Below are 20,415 nucleotides of genomic sequence, written 5' to 3'. Positions count from 1 at the left end.
AGTGAACGGGGCGTATTTGGGGGGTGGGGTAGATGGGCATATGCCCTCAACCAAATTTGAAATTAAAGAAAAGCACTGTTGTATTGCCAAATGCTTGGAAATAATATATTAGATATTTTTTATGATTATGTATTATTATTCACATACTTTCCTAATATTCAAATAAAGATAATCAATCAAACATTATGTGCATATAAGCATTCCTCGGTCTATGTAAAAAAAAAAAAAAAAAACACCTCAGACCTGATTGCCGTCCCCCCCCAACAATGATACCATTATCATATTGTTTGTTTAATCTAAACAACATATGAAACTGGGAGTCAAACAAAATGGAAATTCACGAAAGGAGACTGAAACAAATATGCAACTTATGTTTGAATAGATACAAAAACCTCACTTGGTGTCAACCTAGTGAGGGCTATCCTTTGTGTTCATAGGCCCTAGATACTCTTCATTCTAGGACACTCAATTAAAATAGCATTGTTTTTAAAGAAATGAAGTGATTCAGTTTTGAAGTTATTTGCACAATGTTGTTGGTAATGATTTTAACAACAGAAAAAGCCAAAGAAAGAATTTATCTCAGAAGTCTGTGTTTAAAAATTAAGTCTGTAGAATTTTATTGTTGAAATAATCGTTAAATTCTATCTGAATTATATATTTTTTTTGGGATCCGGTTTTTTTTTTTTTTTTTGGTAGGCCCTAGGTACAGTGCCTGAAGTGCCTCATGGAAAAGACCGCCCTGAACCCTAACAAAGACAGATAATAGCTGCAGCTGGCATTGTAATATCAAAGTCACATGGAAAACATACCCAAAACCACTTCTTGACGTCTCTGAGAGTGGTCATATACCCACTGATTCTCAACCTTCTGTAATGCACCTGTACCATTTAAATTGGACTTGTCTCTGTAAATCTGACATTTCTCTCACAATCTCTGTGGCACTCGTAGCACATAAAAACAGTCACTTTTCAGCTACCAGATGTCAGAACTTGGAACAGTGTCAGCATGAGACATACCCTCTGCTGAGATCTACTGGCAGTTCACAGAAACTTGAGTGGCTGCCATTCTAAGAATTTAATGATCACCTGTGCTGATTCTTTCGAGGATTATACTTTCACTGCTGGTGACACGTATACACAGTTTATTAATGGAGTAGACTGCGCAATATGTCACCAGCACATGCTCACCATTTAGAATTTCCCCAAAAGCTCAACAGGCACGGATTACTCAGCAAGGAAATAAAATTGTCAAACTGAGAGAAACCGGTGCCAAAATTGAGAGGAGGGAGTAAATACACAGATTTGACATTTTACATAAAAAAAAAAAAAAAAAAAAGAAAGAAAGAAAAAGGGTGAAAATATTGCTTTAATACATTTGTTATATATATTTTTAAGAATCTACAAACAGGCTGCATTAGTAATTTTGGCCAGTAGCCCATGAGAATAATAAATACCATAAAAATGCAGTGCAATGTGTGACGTTACTTTAACTGCTTTAGCAACAACTGTCTAATTTTTTGACTGAGCAAATGATTACATTTTTGCTTGCCTACACAGCACTTTCACTTGGCAGTGAGAAAGGGCAGGTGTGTAAATAGCTCCATATTTACATATTGTTCATGTATGGATTTCCTTCTGGAATGCTGTTCAAAATTTTCCTATGCATTACACGTTATATATATTTTTTTTTTTTTTTTTGAAGGGGTATTTGGTAATCAGAGTATAAGGTCTGAAATTCCAACTTGTGACTGAACCTGTGCCTAGGCTGACTCGCTGTGACGAAAACCTGCTATTCGCAGCTAGTGTATCGTGTACTTCTTGCCCAATTCAAAAGCAGCCACCGTTATAATCAGTATATGATGATTATAACCCTCTTCCTAATGATTTGTTTATTTTTTTACTGCTATGTGATTAAAGTTAAATGATTTCTATCACACTGCTTTAGCTCCTACTCACCCTGGCTTCAGAAAATCCTAGGTCAACCACTGCATATGTATGTGCGTATGTATTTCATATGAAATCTTAAATTTTCAATTGAGGCAGTAATGAAAATATTGCTGCCATAATTAAATAAAAACGCAACTATACTATATAAATCCTACTCATTAGTATTTTCTGAATTACTGAAAATACGCAAATCTCTTAGACACACAGTGATCCATTGAGCTACATGCACGCTCCGAATAGCAGGTTTTTCATTAAGTTATTCGGTCAAGGTAATCACAGGTTGTCGCTGGTGTGATGCACTAGAACACTTGGATTTTGGGAGGGTATACTATAGGATCACTGGAAATTTCTTACTGTTTGTGTTAGCTGCTGGTCAAAATTTGGTTTTACAATACAGGTACCAGTATAATACAACTGTGGTTGTGCTAATTGATGACAGTTTGTTCCCCTTTAATCTAAAGTTCTATGCTCACATATAGGTAATTATGTTAGTATAACTTTGCTTCTATGTACAAGCATGACAGGCACTCACGAAATACCATTGCTATTGGCAACTTCATTAAATCAAGGTATTTTAAAGGTTTGAATGATTAGGGATATAATGACAGAATTTCTGACCCAGTTGGATAAAAGAATGATTTGCCAGAATAGAAGTGTTTTATTTTTTAACGATACCACCTCTCTCCCAACATCACACCACTTCTCAGCCGCTACAGCAAGGAATAGCAAAAAGCAGGATTTGATTTGAGTGTCAGTGCGAAGGTGACATTGCAGCCAGCATCTATACTTCATTGCTTGTTATGAACATGAGGAAATTTCTCACTGAGTGGTAGAAGGCATAAACATTGAGGTAAAGGACAATGAAAATGAATTTATGAACAATGGAGAACTTGCACATGAAGAGCAGTATAATTCTTAATTTAAAAAAAAAAAATATATATATATATATATGTGTGTGTGTGATGTAAAAGTTAGGCAAAAGTAATAAAAATAAATAAATATAAATATGAAGCTATCATTAGAGGCAGCAAATGCACATCCTCCACATGAAGCCTAATTATATCTGATAATTAAAATAAATATGATATTTAAAATAAAAAACATCAGCCAGTAGTACGGCAAAAATGCAGAGCGAAACGAAACGCAAAATAATATAAAATAAACAAACAGGGAAGGGAAAGTAGATAATAAGACAAAAAGGTAGTCGATAATCCCCTGTATAATTTAGTCATTAAACCCAATTAATAAAAACGATGTAATTTTAAAATAATGCCAATTATATATAATTTAGCGGTACCCCCCTCGAAGGTACCAGTTCCAAAAGACGTGAAATATCACCAAAAAGGGGTTAAAGAAACTACAAAAACTAAAATATCAAAATAATAGACTGACCATTATGCCCCATATCGACAGAGGACCACGAGGCCAATAATGGTCATTAGGCTTCATGTGGAGGATGTGCATTTGCTGCCTCTAATGATAGCTTCATATTCATATTTATTTATTTTTATTACTTTTGCCTAACTTTTACATCACATTATATAAATTAGTGGTAGTAGTGGGTTGATATGCTAAATAAGCAGCGCCTGTACTGCTATCTATTCTTTTCCTTTCTATTATATAAGCTGGTTAAGCTTGCATTATGTCAGTGGTGTGGCTCTGATCAAGAGTGCTGTTTGTTCTATAGATTATTTCTTGCTGCATAAGGACCACCGCCATGCAGGTCCTCTGCATTGGTTGATCTATCGGAGAATGGAAGGGTGGTTTGGTTCTTCGATATTTCCGCCTTTGCGATGATTTGTATGACGATTGAAATGCAGCGATTCCATGACCATTATTGGCCTCGTGGTCCTCTGTCGATATGGGGCATAATGGTCAGTCTATTATTTTGATATTTTAGTTTTTGTAGTTTCTTTAACCCATTTTTGGTGATATTTCACGTCTTTTGGAACTGGTACCTTCGAGGGGGGTACCGCTAAATTATATATAATTGGCATTATTTTAAATTTACATCGTTTTTATTAATTGGGTTTAATGACTAAATTATACAGGCGATTATCGACTACCTTTTTGTCTTATTATCTCTACTTTCCCTTCCTTGTTTGTTTATTTTATATTATTTTGCGTTTCGTTTCGCTCTGCATTTTTGCCGTACTATTGGCTGATGTTTTTTATTTTAAATATAATATTTATTTTAATTATCAGATATATATATATATATATATATATATATATATATATATATATATATATGCTGTTGCAGTGGATTGCTTACATACAATAAAAGAATTCTATGTGAGCAAAAACAATGAATATGGAGTAAAACTAGTAAGCAATGTAATTAGCCAAATTGTAATGAGCAAAAACAATGAATATGGAGTAAAACTAGTAAGCAATGTAATTAGCCAAATTGTAATGAGCAAAAACAATGAATATGGAGTAAAACTAGTAAGCAATGTAATTAGCCATAGTGAAAATGAAATGCTCTAAACCAGAGGTTTCCAAACTTTTCTAGATTGACCCCACCATAAAATAATTAATAAATTTTGCCTGCTCTTTCAAGAATGGTGCCTCCGTAGCCAGGTGGGTAGGAGCAGCAGTGCATAGCACATACTTCTTGATTAGAACGCGGTTCGAGCCCGTGAGCCACCAAATATGGAGGATGCGGAAAGGGCAGGGAGTGACCACCGCATATCCCCGGAGCAATACGGCCTTAGTTGCTAATGCTCCTAAAAACCAAATAACAACAAATAACCTTCAAGAACAAGTTAACAAATTTGAAAAAATTTAGCTATGCATATACATACTTTTATAATACAATACAATACTTTGTATTGAAGTAAATCAATTTATGTGTTCTGTCCATTTTTTATTTAAAAAAGTGGTTTATAAAAACTGTTCCCCCCACCAAACACAAGTAACCCTCAGGGGAAACAGCACACACTTGAAAATCTCTTGAGTTAATGAAATATTTACAAGGTAAATAATAAAAAAAAAACATTGAAATTTGGATAAATTGATAAATTGGAAGCAAATTATGGTGACATTTTCAGTGTCCACTTCTATTGTAGCAGATACTCTCATTTGACTCTGCTTTATAGAGATATTTGCCCTCAAACGATTTACAAACAAAGTCCGCTGATTCAGGGCCCTGCATTTACAACAAAGTTCTTTGCAGAAAGTATAGCTGTCTCACATTTCTTCTAAGTGGTACTATGTTGTTGCCCGTAACTGTTGTTGTATTTCTACAAATCCAAAAATGACTGCTTGAAGATGCTTGTGTATTATCAAATGCTAAATCACATTTTCATTTATAATCAAATGTAATCAATAAGACCATTATTATAGCTAGGATGTGAAGTTTAATCACAAAATTAATGCGCAATGATTAACAACATCAGAATTACATATATCAGAATTATGTATTAATAATTCTATAATATAAAATGTTAACCAGAAGTGCTGGTGATGTATGAACTTTTAATAATTATCAGCCGTTAATATTCACCAGCCATGCAAAGAATGAAGTTTTGCACGGTTTTTGTGGAAATAACTTTAATTTGAATACAGTATTCACTTCCATAGACAATTTCAGTACTACTGCACATGATGTAATCATGAATTTTAACGGTGACATCCATACATGTAACTTACGGTAATTTTAATTCAGCATTGTAGTCCCTGGTAGGTCTGTGAAGGTCCTTGATAATACCTGATTTAGAATAAACCATGTGCTTTTAAGTGAACTGTAGTAGTTTTCTGACATCCGTACATTACATGTACTAGTTGAATCTTTATCTATGTACTAGTTGAATCTTTATCTATGTACTAGTTGAATAGCACATGTAATGTACTCACACATAGATAAAGATTTTATACAGACTATGTACAATTAATTACCAAAATAGTAGATGTAATGTACAGATGTCACTGTTAAAATTCATGATAACATCATGTGCAGTAGCACTGAAATTTATTTATTTTTAATCAATTATTCATTTGATTAAAAAAAAAAATTCCATGACTAACATCTGGAGATCGGGTATACAACTGGATATGAGTTGGAAAAAAATTGCTTTCCTTGATATGTTATCTCACAAAAGCATCTCTATTATAGCAGAGAAAAAGATGTGCAGCTCAGTCACTCAATCACTAGGACTTCTCTTTCAGTGTTAATATGGAGTGGGAAGCCAAGTGAGCAGCCTGTTTTCTCCCCCCCCCCCTTCAGTACCCACATCAATGTACACTAGGGCTCACAATACCGGTCAAAATCTTAATACCAGTATTTTTAATTTATGATACCGGTATTCCAAAAAAAAAACACCTTTTTCGCAATAAATTTTGATGACAATTAGGTGCAATAAAGTTATTTATTATTTTATTTTTTTATTTTTTTTTAGGAGCATTAGCAACTAAGGCCATATTGCTCCAGGGATATGCGGTGGTCATTCCACTGACTTTTCCGCATCCTCCGTATTTGGTGATTACGGTCTTGAACCCCGGTCTAATCAAGAAGCATATGTGCACACACTGCTGCACCTGGCTACGGAGGCGCCGTGCAATAAAGTAAGTAAAAAATAAGTAATTACTTGAATTCATGTTTTAAATCAAACTTTTATTATAACAATAAATATTCTAGCAAAAATTATTGAACATACAATTATTTTAAAAACAAAAAAAAAAGCATCCACACTACATGTCCGATTAAAGTGAGTTCTTAAGAAACTCAATGGTGTTATCATTTAAATTGGATCTAATTTTGATACGTATTCAATTAGCGGCATAAAAATGTCCTTTTGGATTCTGTGCTGTTTGGTGTTTTGTACTGAGATAGTTGTAGACGAGTTGCAGTTTAACACCCCCCCTTATTCCCTAATCTTCAAAAAATCTTATTTCCTTTTTGACTGCAATATATCCGTATTAACAAAAGAAAGGATCTGATGGTTAAACATGGTGAGGAAACCAAATCTAAGTTGTGGGGGGAAGTTATTTATTTATTAATTTTTATTTCCCTGTACGTTTTAGTATTGCCATCAGTGACGGGCGCCTCCGTAGCCAGGTGGGAAGGAGCAGCAGTGCGTAGCACACGCTTCTTGATTAGACCGGGGTTCGAGCCCGTCACCACCAAATACGGAAAGGTCAAGGGAATGACCACCGCATATTCCCGGAGCAATATGGCCTTAGTTGCTAATGCTCCTAAAATCCAAATAACAAGCCATCAGTGACCATTATGAATTTCGTATAGCGGCTTCCCACAAGCTAACTGACTGCATTAAAAATTGAGAATTTCCAGGAGCTGAGGGATATGTCCCCCCACACACATATGCACAAGCACATATATATATTATATGTGAGCTGTCAGTTTCTCAAGAGCAATGACACAAATATAAAACAAAAGTCATTTATCATACAGATCTGCTTACAATACATAACCGGTGTTTATTTACATCTAATCTATTAATTTTTCTCATTTAATCTGTTAATACATGCTATCATTTCCATAAAATTTCTCTGAATTCTTTCTACAGCTTCAAACACTAAACTAACTCAGTCTTAATCACCAATATAAATCTCTTTACAACAGCAATCCATAAGTCACTAACTTAATACTAACAATTCCATGTAATCTCTCTTAATTTAGCAATATCAATTTACTTTACATCAACCAATAAACCAACTCAATACTAAACATTTCCTTATTTCATGTGTTTCTTCAACTTCAACCTTACTCTAAAATAATCTCCCACTTTATCTTAGTACCATTTCCAAAACACAGTTCAGAAGCCTTGCCTTCCTTTTCTTTCATGGTGGGATTCCTTCCACAGAGTGCGGTGATGTGTCTCTCTCTTCTTAGTTGAACTCTGCTGTATAGCTCTTTCAGTACTGTCTTATTCTCTGTTAATACTGAAGGAACTTACCACAGCAGTAGTAGAAGCCAGGACATTATCTGACTGACTTATTATTCAACTTCCAGATTAACTTCTAGCACAGGAACATGCCTGGCCGAACCCTTCACTGCTAGACACTCCCAGAGCTGAACCCAGAACTGCCACTGGAAGTCTGCAACCCCTCCGAACAACCACAAACCCCTCTTTTGGTGTGAGCACCTTATTTATTTCCTTCTCATTTATTTATTTATTGAATCGATTGCAAATTAGAATCTCCCCTTGTACTATTTTATATGCAAGGTTATGTGCAAACCCCAGAGGGGTTTGCACGTATTTAAGTATCTCTCCCCCCTATCTAATTTAAACCTGACCCAATTACTGTGTTAGTTATCCTTTAAACTCACTCTTCTTCCTTTGGTGGGAACAAAATGTTTTTCCCACACAACAAAACGCTTTCATCTTTTACCTCAAGATCACCTGTTCACAATACCTTTGAACTGCTCCATACTGACACCCTTTCCCAAAATGCACTAACTGTCGCATCCTCAAGTAGCAGTGTAATAGAGGGATTAAACTATTGTTCAGAAGCTTTTAATTTTAACCCTTCCGCACCTGCTATACCATTATATTAATTAATTGCACTACTAAGGCCTACTGCCACTAATGGAAATGTTTCCGTAATGATGTTTTCGTTATTCTTTAAGTGCTTTACTTCCACACACACACTATGCTTACTAAGAGAAATATATTTGTAAGATTTTATGTCTTACAGTTTCATGTTTTCAGGTTTCCGTTGCATTTGTACTGTGTATAATAATTCCTCATTTGCAAATTCAGCAGTATTAACGATTTATTGTTATCGACTTTATAACCTTTATGTGAAAAAATCATGGATAATTATTGTTTAAATTAGTACCGAAAAACCGGTATTTTTGTATCAATACCAGGATTTGAATACCGGATAAAAAATGACTGGGATCCCATAATCTTGGTATTGTAAGCTCTAATGCACACCTATGGTCTTTGATAGTAAAACCAGAGCTATGATGCTCTATATGTTCTATGTTGATTTCAATATTTGTAGAAGAATAAAAGAAATTTACCTCAATATTATACATAGAACAATTCCAAATGCTACTCTCCAGAAATTAAAACGGATATAACATTAACACAAAATGATGACAATAATCAATAAATTTATTATTTTTTACTGTAATCATTTTGCTTTAATGTTATATTCATTTTAATTTCTAGAGAGTAGCATATAGAAGTGTTCTATGTATAATATTAAGATAAATTTCTCTTCTACAAACACCTATGGACTATTTAAAAAAAAAAAAAAAAAACTGGTACATTTCTCTTACAAGCACATGGTTTTTTCCTAAATCAAGTATTATCAAGGACCTTCACAGACCTACCAAGGATTACAATGCAGAATTAAGTTTTTAGAACCATAATAAATAAAAAAATAAATAAAAATAAATTGTGTAAGCAACCAGTTAAGTGAATTTCAGTTTTCCAAATTGCTGAAAATCAGAAAATTAGGCTACAGTGACCTTTCAGAGCAGACAGTAATAGTAGCAGAAAGTAGGCTTCTCTACTTAGAAGGCTTTAAGAGAAGTATTGTTGAATTTTATGGAAAGTTGAAATACCCCTCATTCCTTCGTGATTGATGATTTGATTGGACAATTACAGGAGCTTGCAATATCATCATTACTTTAAATCTCTGATCAAATCACTGTCACTGCAGCAATTGGACAATTAAATTATGCTGATTAAGTGTGCAAATTTGTATACCTAACCCACTTCAAATTAACAGTTTTTCTGCATATGGTTTCTAAACTTTTTATGAGCAAATCAAAATACCTCTACTTATCACAAACATTGTGACAAGTGATTTTAATTTACTACAGGATGTTGCAACCCTTGATATATCCGTCCAGTCCATCGCCCTGCCCCCAACACACAAAAGGAGATCAATTCCCGCTTGTTTCTACAAGTTTTCTAACCGCAGTCTTATTCTTCTTTAGGAATCTGCTGGGCTGGTTAGTATATGTATGTAGGAATGGGTATGCAAATTGCAATATAAAGCCCTTGCCACATAAAGTGCATACCTTATTGTTTTCCTTTTATACTTTCACTGATAAAGCAATTTTATACAGACTATGTACAGAAATATTTATTATTATTATAAATTATCATATCCATTTAGCCAGCGGGTGGTTGGTTGGTGGAACAGACTTCCATCCTTTGTCGTGGAAGTTGATAGCCTAAATAAGTTTAAGGCTCAGCTGGACAGGTATTTTGAACGAACAGAGGGGTGAAGTGGAAGTGGTTTTTTTTTTTTTTTTTTTTTTTGGCTGATGCTGCATAAGCTTGCTTTCTTGCATCAAATGCCTCTGCTAATGCTAATTTAGAAGTAAGCAGTCTCCTATATTTGGTGAAATGAGAAGGGTGTGTGATGCTATTTTAGCTGATGCTATATAAACTTGCTTTCTTGCATCATGTGCCCTTGCTAATGCTAATTTCCTCATATCTGATTTCAGTACAGATGTTTCCAAAATCGAACTGCCCTCATAAGTCAAAAATATGAACACATACTACTGCAGTATGTCTGGGATAAAACTCACTTTAAAATATTTGACATTTCAAGACCAATTTCAACTGTGCAATTCAAGAGGATAGTGTCACAATGATATATCCTGTCAGTCCATCTTTGGAAATACAGAAGAATCCAATATATTCCATATTAAATGATCCTTGAGTAGTCAAGGAGCTGTTTTTCAGAATTGGTATAATAACCTAGTTTTTTTTTTAACATTACAAGTTTATAGTGACCTATATGAAAATAACTATTTAAGCTAGCAGAATCCATGCAAAAACTTCTTGGCATGGATAATTTTTAACCCTTCCAGTAGATTTCTCAAAGTTTTAATAGGAAAACTGAGATAAAATCTTTTCTTGAAAAATACAGTGTGACTTACTGTTTTTATTAGCAAACAAACCTATAAAAAGGGCAGGAGTATTAATAGGGGTTAAAAGGAATGCATTAAATTTTATGTGCCAACAAAAAAAAAAAAAAAGTAAGAAATAATATTCTTATTAAGTTTTGCTAATTACAAAATTTTTCTTATATAATCATCAATACAGTAAAATATTTAGCAAAGTTCTTACAGTAATATAATGTGAATTTTTTCATGAAAAAATAAGGTCCGAACAGTATGTTTCAAGTTTGTATCATACTCCAGGATCATGGCCTTATGTATTGCTGTACTATCTTAGTCATGAAGAGCGCAATTACTTAAGGGAAGTGTGAACTGCACTAAAATCCAACTATGCAATGTTCAGGTATACACACAAGAAAGGTGTATCTCTCATCCCAGGTTTACCAAAACAAGGCTTTCCCCAGTATTAGTGGAAATTAAAAATAACTTTATAATGCTATAACTTTGATGTATTCTAGTCCCCCCCCCAATTGGGCATCACCATCTCATTGACTGAAATTATCCCTAAATATTTATTAACACACACTCAATTTTTCTCTTTTCGAATTAGGAAAATATGTCTGACACAGAATTTTAATTTTGAGCAGCATATAAACTAGGTGTAATAATTATTCATTATAAAAGAAATTCTTTGGCCACCTTTAGAAGATTTTAACCACCCAATAAAATCTCAAATTCGGAATTTTCATTCTGACCTGTTTTTTTTTTTTTTTTGTGAAAAAATGCACACATCCTAAAACTTGTACCTACCTCTTGTATTGCTGCAGTCCTAGTTCTAACTCTACCTTCTTATAAAAAAGAAATTTAGTGCTTCTATTATTCTGAAAAATTGTTTTGAGTATAACGATATACTGAGCATCATGTGATTTCAGTGTCCTAAAATAAAAATCCTTACCTTCTTATCATTGATATTTTGTTTACTAGGAAAATTCCATTATAAGGCTAATATATAATTTGCACTTGAACACCTTACTTAGAATTATATTCAGCTTACAATTTAATGAAATTGTAAGCATGATCTTATTTAAAGATTCTTTTTATAACAATAATAAAATATGTAGCCACCCACCAAATTATTATCATGTGTGATATTTACCTTGCTACTAGAGTAACCTATGGATGTAACACTAGTGAGGATAGAAAAAACATTATGGATTTATTTTTGACTTTTATTTCTACTTATTATGGAACCTGTAAAGTAATATTTAGAGTTGACTTTAGTAAATGCATGAAAGTCAGTTTTGATCTAAATAAATGAATAATCTCTGTTGTGGAACAGATAATACATACAATTTTCCATCACACGGAATTGCCAGGGATTAAAAACAGGTTTTAAATTCTGGCATAACTGTAGATCAGAGGAACTTGCAAGGACTCATCTTACAAACATTGTATTAACTGCACTTATTAGTTATCAAGCCATTAATGGAATTATTGCTGTTATGGAAATGGTACTTAGATACTAACAGGGTGGTCAGAATTTGCATGGAATATTTTGTTCCCAAACAATGTTTTTATGTTCTGAAATATTTTTTGTTCTCAGACAACTGCAAAATTAAAAAAATAAATGTCTTTAAAAACATTTGAGAGCAACATGTTCCATGTGAAGGAGCTGTAGCTACCCTGTAGTTCCATAATAGTAATTCTAAATTTGTTTTACAGTCCCAGTAGAAACCATATTTAGCTTTATCATAGAAGTACAGCAGGATTATAAGGCAAAATTATTTACTCCAGTTCATATATGAATCCCACCTTGAAAACTTAAGCTCTAAACAAGCAATGTATCCAACTTGGGAGAGCATGAAATTCTTAAGGCAGACACAGGAGAAAGTAATTTATCCAAAGATTGTCATTTACTGTAATTTTTTACATACCAGTAGAAAAAATTCTAAAGTGGATTTCTCTTTTGTAAAAAAACATCTTGGTAAATGAAGTTTGGAATGGGTTTTGTGATAAATGGAACTGGAGTCTTTAATTAATCACACAAATGATGTAAAGTACCCATTTTTTCTTATGTTTATTTCATTTGTTTAAAAAAAGTTTATGAATTCATAATAATCATTTAAATATGTGCATGCATCCTTTCCTTTTGATGTCTACTAATAAAAATGAATTTGGGCATATAGATGTTAAGCAGCCATCTGGCATCTAAAATAGACATATCTGTTTGTTTATGATCACATACTAGAAAATACACACAACCAATAACTCTTTCTATGTAAATTTTAATATCGCAACTATACATTGGCAATCATTATACAAGTCTGCGCTACACAGACACCTGACTGACGGTACAGTCGGGTGAAGAGTACAAAAAACGTATTGCTTCACACGTAGACATCACCCTGTTATAAATATAGAAGTTGTATGGCCCTTGGCTACTACTTACAAAATTGTTATTTGATAAGGCCTAACAGAGACTCTATATGTAAGTTAGGCCTAACACATAACAGTAGAATAATAATGATGTGAATCGGAATAAATACTGAGGCTGCAATCACTAGCATATATATATATTCATACTATGCACTTGATAGTAACTACATAGGAATATCATATTACACACAGAACTTTAACCTTTACTTCTGTAAAATATAAAAATTGTTCTCATAATAATCAAGCCAGCAATTTATGTACACACTCACACCATGCAAAAGTTCAAGTGCTTTAATAATTACCTTTAGGATGCAGTTAAATAAGAAAGGAAAAAAAATTAAAAGAAATCAAACAGACAATAATAAAAATAATAATCAAAACAGCAATACGAACATCAGACATTTAAGGTGTTCATATTGCTAGAAAAAGGAATGAAAAGGCAAATCTTTGGTTACATTGAAACTGGTTACTAAAATTTACAAGTTTATGTTTAAAGCTAACATAATTAGCCTTAAAGTTACACTATCTAATTACATTCATCAAAATATGCACACACTAAGCAGTGTGTTTGGGTACACAAATTTCCTGACATGTCTACTCGCAATACTCTTCAAATATGTATATGAGGTAAAATAGACTAAGTGCGTGTACCCTCTTGCACACACAAACATACATATGCACCCCATTGTGCCAGTATGTCAATACAAAAGTGTTGTTTCACATGGCCCCTAAATATGTGCAGTGCCTCCTCGAGGAAGCAAATTTCAAGGTGTAAAAATATACAGTTTTTTTTTTTTTTTTTAATTTTTTGGCTGTTGTCACAAACATTCTCTCTAGCGCACGCACACACATACACACAAATCATCACTGTACACCATAAACTATACAATGTGGACAGTAGATCATACTGATTAGGCTCTCTGATGTGAGTTAACACAGATACACAAGGCAAAGGGTAATCATTCAGGAATTGTGGTGGGAAAAGATTGTCAACAGTCTATGGTGCATGGCATTCGATGAGTTACGGAAATGAATGATTACATTCTGCTGAAGTATAATTGCTCTGTAAATTGTCACATAATTATCATACGCTTAAATTATGAATGAATGCAACAATTAAATTAAAATTAGATGCTTACTAGATAATTTTCTAATTATATTTATAATATGTAAAGAACTTTACTTTTTGACATGGAGCCTTTAGGAGTCATGACAAATAAAATCAGGAGAAAGAAAACATCTATACATTAACAAATTTATATAATACTCTTACCCAAATAACTTTCTAAACATAATACAAAACTATTCCTAACCAAAATTTCATAAATTTCTATCCGCAATTATAACAAATGTTTTGTGCATTTTGTCATCTGAAACTATACTTCTTTACAATTTTTTTCCTTCGGTTTACGCTGTTAACAAATGCAAAATGCACAAGAACTATTAGCAACCTACAACAATTACTCAAACTAAATTTTATAAAACTTACAGAAATTTAACTATACCACAGCACAAGGAAACGCTACAAAAGCGATTTTTTTTATCATCTTAACCTGTACATAACTGGACCTAGGTAAATTTAGAGGCAGAGTGAGCACATATACAAAAATGGCCATTACACTGTATACGTTTGGCCAGTCTTTCAAAAAAAAAAGTATACAATAGTTACTGATCAGCTGCACAATATACAAACCATAATATACTGCAATACGATTCTGAAAAACGCTTCAAAGAAACATTTCCCTCCCCCTCCACAATGCAAAATCCGCATCTATAGTGCATAGTTTTAATAAGGCAATTTATAAAAAGGAATTTTTATATAAAACCTGCACATGAGAAATTTATTCCAAAGGAAATTCCCAATATAATTGGCTTTAATTATTCGAATATAAAATGTTCATTACTGTTAAAAACCTATTTTTCACCCTGTAATTAAATGATTATTCCGCATATAAAGCCAATGCAGTATTTTATTTTATTAACTTTTGATAAAATCTTGGAAAAGCTACCTGCGTATTGCTCAAGATTGTAAACTTTTCCCCGATAGGCTTAATTTTATTTTCATTTAATTAATTTGCTATCTAACAACCTTTTAGGAAATACTGCGTCTTATATTTTGTAACTTTAAAATTTAAAAGCTGCGATAAAGATATTTTTATTTATACTCTGTACACAGAGTATAAATGTATTGAATGGTAGAACCAATAACTGTAACGGTGGGCATGAAATGGGTGTATCGAAACTATGAAGTAATGAATTTTACAATTAAAAATTTATAATTTCACGGCTTCTATACTTCTGTTTTATATTATGTCCACCATTACAGTTATTGCTTATATCATTCCATACATACTATATGTTTATATTCCAGAGCTATTGGTCTGCTGCTTCGCGCCAATTTATATCTGCTGGGCATTCAGTTTAACTCCTCCAGTTTGCCTTAACTTAATTATTTTGTAAATTATATATATATATATATATATATATATATATATATGAACATCTATTACATATGGGAAAGACTGTCTTTTTCAATTTATTTAAAACTTAAAAATGTCCTCCAATGACAGCACTATACAAACACCGATGAAGGGAACATTTTTTATATTTTTTAAAATCAAATAAAGAATTTAGAATTTTAATTATGGCGTTTTTTATTTAAATAAAATTAAGCGAAATTGTTTGCTTAAGTGTCATTACCGTGCATGAACTGATGAGTAAACAGAGAGAAAACAAGGTTCGTTATGAATTAAAACTGCGACTTGCATTAAGGAAAATAAAATAGATAAAAAGAAACTTGACAGCCTATTTTACTTTGATTTTTCTACCAAACGCAACAATTTTATTTATAATTTTTTTTAAAGGGAGGCTTTGAAATTTTGTTGACCTTAGTTCATGTATGATGTAGCTACAAACCATCGAAACAAAATTAAATGCTTTTGATGAGGACCATCTTGATTAATCTGATTTTATATTTAATTAGAATTGCCTTGGGCAGCGATGACGGAAGATTTCGTTTTCTGTTTTGAATTTAGTACACGGAAGGAAAAATAGTGTAATACAGTATATGCTTAGCAAAAAAAAAATAATAAAAATGAACTGGGGGGGAAAAAGTGGGGAAGTTCTATACTAAGCAATTTAAAGATCGCATCGCAAAAATAAATAAAATAAATTAAAATTAAATGTATAGAATACTTATTTTATTCACCTCAAAAATCTGAATATCTACAAATGTAACATTTATATAGTATGCAGATTTTGAGGCTTCAGATTCAAAGAATAATACTTTTGCATATATATAGCAACAGGCATGCATGCATTTCCAACTTCATTAAAACCTATCGGGTTAATACAAAAATTAATAAGACGAAAGAACCAAACTTTTATGTAGCAGTAATGTAAATTGACAAATATTCCTACTTTTAATTTTATGAAATGTTTCAGTGCGTATTTTTAAACACATACACGTTACTAAAGAAATGTGCGCTTTAAACTTAGCACTATAAATTTAGCTTGTTCTTTTTTTTTTTTTTTTTTTTTTCCTTACTTTGTAGTTGGGAGGGGGGCAACGGCTCTGGCTATTAGAAAATGTTGCTTTGTTAACATGAATAAAACAATACCGGTTAATATAATTTTTGGACTGAATTTTTAGATTTCATAACTATGATAGCACCCAAATCCATATATAAAACAATCTCAGACATGTTAACATGTTTTAACCAAGTTAAACATTGTAAAAAAAAAAATAAAAAAAAGCAAAAAAAAAAAAAAAAGGTAAATGTACATTTAGTAGTTTGGCGAGGTAGAAAACGGCCAGATTACAATTTGGATCTAAGCCATAACACTATAAGTACCATGTATTTAAAACAAAGAAACAAAATTCATACTTGTAGCTATTTTTATAAAAAAACTTGTTACCCACCATAGCACAGGTGCACATAAACAGCAATGCCTATAGAAACTGTACAAGCAGTTAAAGAGTTCAGTGCTAGTCCAATAATCTGAGGTACTGTTTCTTGGCCATTCTGAAGATGGAAATGAGACAGGACGACTAACAAGCCACATGTAGAAACACTTCTCATTCTAGCCGGAAACGGTCGTTGACGTCTGGCAGGCGGCGAGTAAACAAGCCCACAAAAAGCTCTGCACCACACATAGCAGCACCACTACAGAGCGCGCCAATTGTTCACGTGTTTTCCGTTCCACGAGAACTGTACACGAGTTCCTGGAATAGTTGATTTGGCGGGAAAGCAACTTTGCTAAAATGCACCATCTAGTCAACCTCCTGCTTTATATTCAAGATAAGACAAAGTTTAGAAAAGGCAGTTTCAAGTACAGAGGGTTTTAACAGTTTATAAGAGAGGAAAAGCTTGTGTCCAACCAATCGCCACCAAGGATGTCGGATACCTCTGGTGTCGTATAATCAGGAAATTCAAAGTGTGAGCCAGAACTTGAACTGACCGAGTCTGTATTATCTAGCTCGTTCATTGAATTGATATTTAATTCCTGTGTCCAGTTCGGTGGCAACTGCAACACGTCAGTCAATGCATCCAGAAATGTTTCGACTCCACTGCTGGATGAAGTTAATGAAGGTTGGGGTTCCACTCGCGCGGACTGTGGGACACACGACACAGCTGCTGATGAACTAGGTTTATCTAGAATCATATCCTCATAAAAGCTAACATTTGCGCTTTCGGGTGACGCTGGTTCATCTGCTGAAGGTGAACACGGCACTTTGGCGGGAGGTGTCAGTTGACCCACGGACAAGGGTACATGCTTGCTCTGTCGGATACTGTCTTTGAACTTTTTATCAATGGTCAGTTTGAGCTTCAGACGATTAGGATTAACGTAGCTTGAATTACTTATACTACTTACGGTTGAAACGGTCGATGAACTTACTGGTAATGTTCGCGGCAACTGTTTTGGCCTTCCATTGGTCGACTTTCCACCATGTTTCCCTATTATTGGAGTAAGTTTTGTCTTTTCAATTTTCGGCACTGGTTTTACCTTTTTCCGCGGCCTATATTTATAATCTGGATACTCTTGCATGTGTAGTACTCGCAGCCGTTCAGCTTCTTCGATAAATGGCTGCCGTTCTTCGTCGGTGAGTAGCTTCCATCGTTTTCCCAGTCGTTTGCTAATTTCTGCATTGTGCATCTCCGGTTGCTGCTCGCATATCTTTCTCCGCTCGATCTGGCTCCACACCATAAACGCATTCATGGGACGCTTGATGTGGTTTGTCACTTTTTTACACTGAGTAGCATCTGTGTAGGGAGTCCGAGATGTTGCATCCACTCGCAGAGAGCCAAAGGCCGGCATTTTCACAGGTGTACTACTGGTTGGAAGTTGACTAACGACGACGGCGTTCGATCTGCTGCTCGTATTCGTAGCGATAGAAAAAATTATGTTGGCGTCTACACCGTTGTTCAGTGGGACCATACTATTAAATCTGGCTGACGTGTAACTGTTTTCATTCACAAAAAACCGATGAAAATAAGGTATCCAAAACGCGTGCACACACTACGATGGTCGCCCCAAAGAAATGGGGACTGCGAGAAAATCCACAAGAAGGTTGAAGTGACTTGTCACGGGCGAGAATGCGCTCGTACTCGCTGTTTTGTACCTGCGTAATGTGAAACGTCACATATAAGGCGGCCAATGAGAGCTATCTCCAACTGGTCAAGGTGAACGCCCCCGATATATGTTCAAGGCTGAGAGGAACTGTCAGATGAAACGTTTGTCAAGGCGGGGCTACAGTTAGGTTTAGTTGCGAGCGAAGAAGGAGCTATTTACACAGTTTAGTGCGCGCGATAACCGTTGCAGTATATGCCGGTCAGGGTTAGCTTCGCAACGTAGGCTTTCCAACCTCACTAGCTGAAAAATGATAAAAAAAAAAACTGCACATTGATGTTACGAAGAGAATTACTTTAATCTGCGTCTATATTATTCAGCCCATGAATACGTCATAAACAGTTTTAATAAGTAATGTACACTGACTTGACAGAAAATGATAAAATATATAAATACCTCGTTGGAGTACTGTAACAATATCCCAGCTCCTTAATAAACACGTTTTGGGCAATATGAAATCGTCCTAATACTACAACGCCACCTGCAAATTGTTTAATAATTCGTAATATATTGTTAATATTTTTACTTGGAATACTGTTGATTTGGTGGTAGATTTAATTAATTAAAAGAGCATTTTGGTGATTATAAAACTGTTTAAAGATTCGCGCTAAAAGCCATGCTTTATGAAAAATTAAAACATTGAGGCTTTCACGGGCGTCAGAAGATGGTTGTAAGGGGGGGTGGGTGGAACACGTTGGTGGTGTCGTGTGTGATATTGGAGTTTCGTCCGATTAAGTGATTTGTATAAATTACTTTATGCAGTTTCATCAGGGTCAAGACGGCAGGTGACGTTTGAGGTATATAATTTTGTCTGGTGTTAATTGAGTATATTCCTCTCCTCTGCCGAGGGGGGGGGGAGTGGAGAAATATAATCCGCTTAAAGAAAGTAAACAATTCGAAAGAAAAGGGAGATATACTGCTGCTATGTATTTAAATTCGTCGTACATTGTACATTTTATGCACATACGCGTCTATTATTGGTTCGTAATTTTCATAAATCTAAAAATAAAACATGTGGTTTCATACAGTTTCTCTCTTGCAAGTTTACAACTAGATACTTTTTTTTCTCAGACTAGAATCGTACATAGGTGATGTTTCGCTTTTTATTGAGTTAAATCATACTGATTCATGAGAAACTGGATAAGTTCGCTAATTACATAGCTGAGACAAGTGATAAATACTGATTAAAAGAACAGGGTAGCAAAATCAGACAGCATTTCGAGAACCATGAATGCCTGCGACTTGTTCCACTCGCATTTCAATAATTATTTTTTTCTCATCTTAACTTTTTCATACTCATATTTAAATAAACCTCTCATTACTTTACTTTTTAGGCTTATGGCTTTAAAATATCAATTTGTATTTTATTATTTTTAATATTTGTAAGTAAGTATAGTAACTTGTTTGTTTGTTTTTAAAGATTATATACAGTGCAATATACCCTCAGTTGGTGATGCTCCTAAAACTATATAATTAAAACAACAATAACAGCTAGCCTCGGTTTTACATTTGCAACTAACATTAAAAAAAAAAGCTAATTTCTATGAATGTATGTTCTATTTAGAGTAG

The 20,415-nt window shown here is 33.8% G+C and overlaps 1 protein-coding gene across 1 annotated transcript; it reads right to left on the bottom strand.

Annotated features, from left to right (window-relative positions):
- Window positions 1–17,067: 17,067 nt before the first annotated feature.
- Window positions 17,068–18,744, bottom strand: LOC150081099 (transcription factor Sox-11-B-like). Its single transcript, XM_090381050.1, has one exon. It carries the CDS (start codon window positions 18,652–18,654, stop codon window positions 17,560–17,562), a length of 1,095 nt encoding a protein of 364 aa, XP_090237176.1. The 5' UTR covers window positions 18,655–18,744; the 3' UTR covers window positions 17,068–17,559.
- Between the last annotated feature and the right edge of the window lie 1,671 nt (window positions 18,745–20,415).

This window comes from Mastigoproctus giganteus, chromosome 9 (genome assembly GCF_048544385.1).
Source record: "Mastigoproctus giganteus isolate SK-2022 chromosome 9, ASM4854438v1, whole genome shotgun sequence".
In the NCBI taxonomy this organism is placed as follows: Eukaryota; Metazoa; Arthropoda; class Arachnida; order Uropygi; family Thelyphonidae; genus Mastigoproctus; species Mastigoproctus giganteus.
This window is presented reverse-complemented; position numbering and strand designations above follow the sequence as displayed.

Excerpts from the sequence above, each read along its gene's own strand:
- LOC150081099 (XM_090381050.1), bottom strand. The coding sequence starts at position 18,654 with ATGGTCCCACTGAACAACGGTGTAGACGCCAACATAATTTTTTCTATC.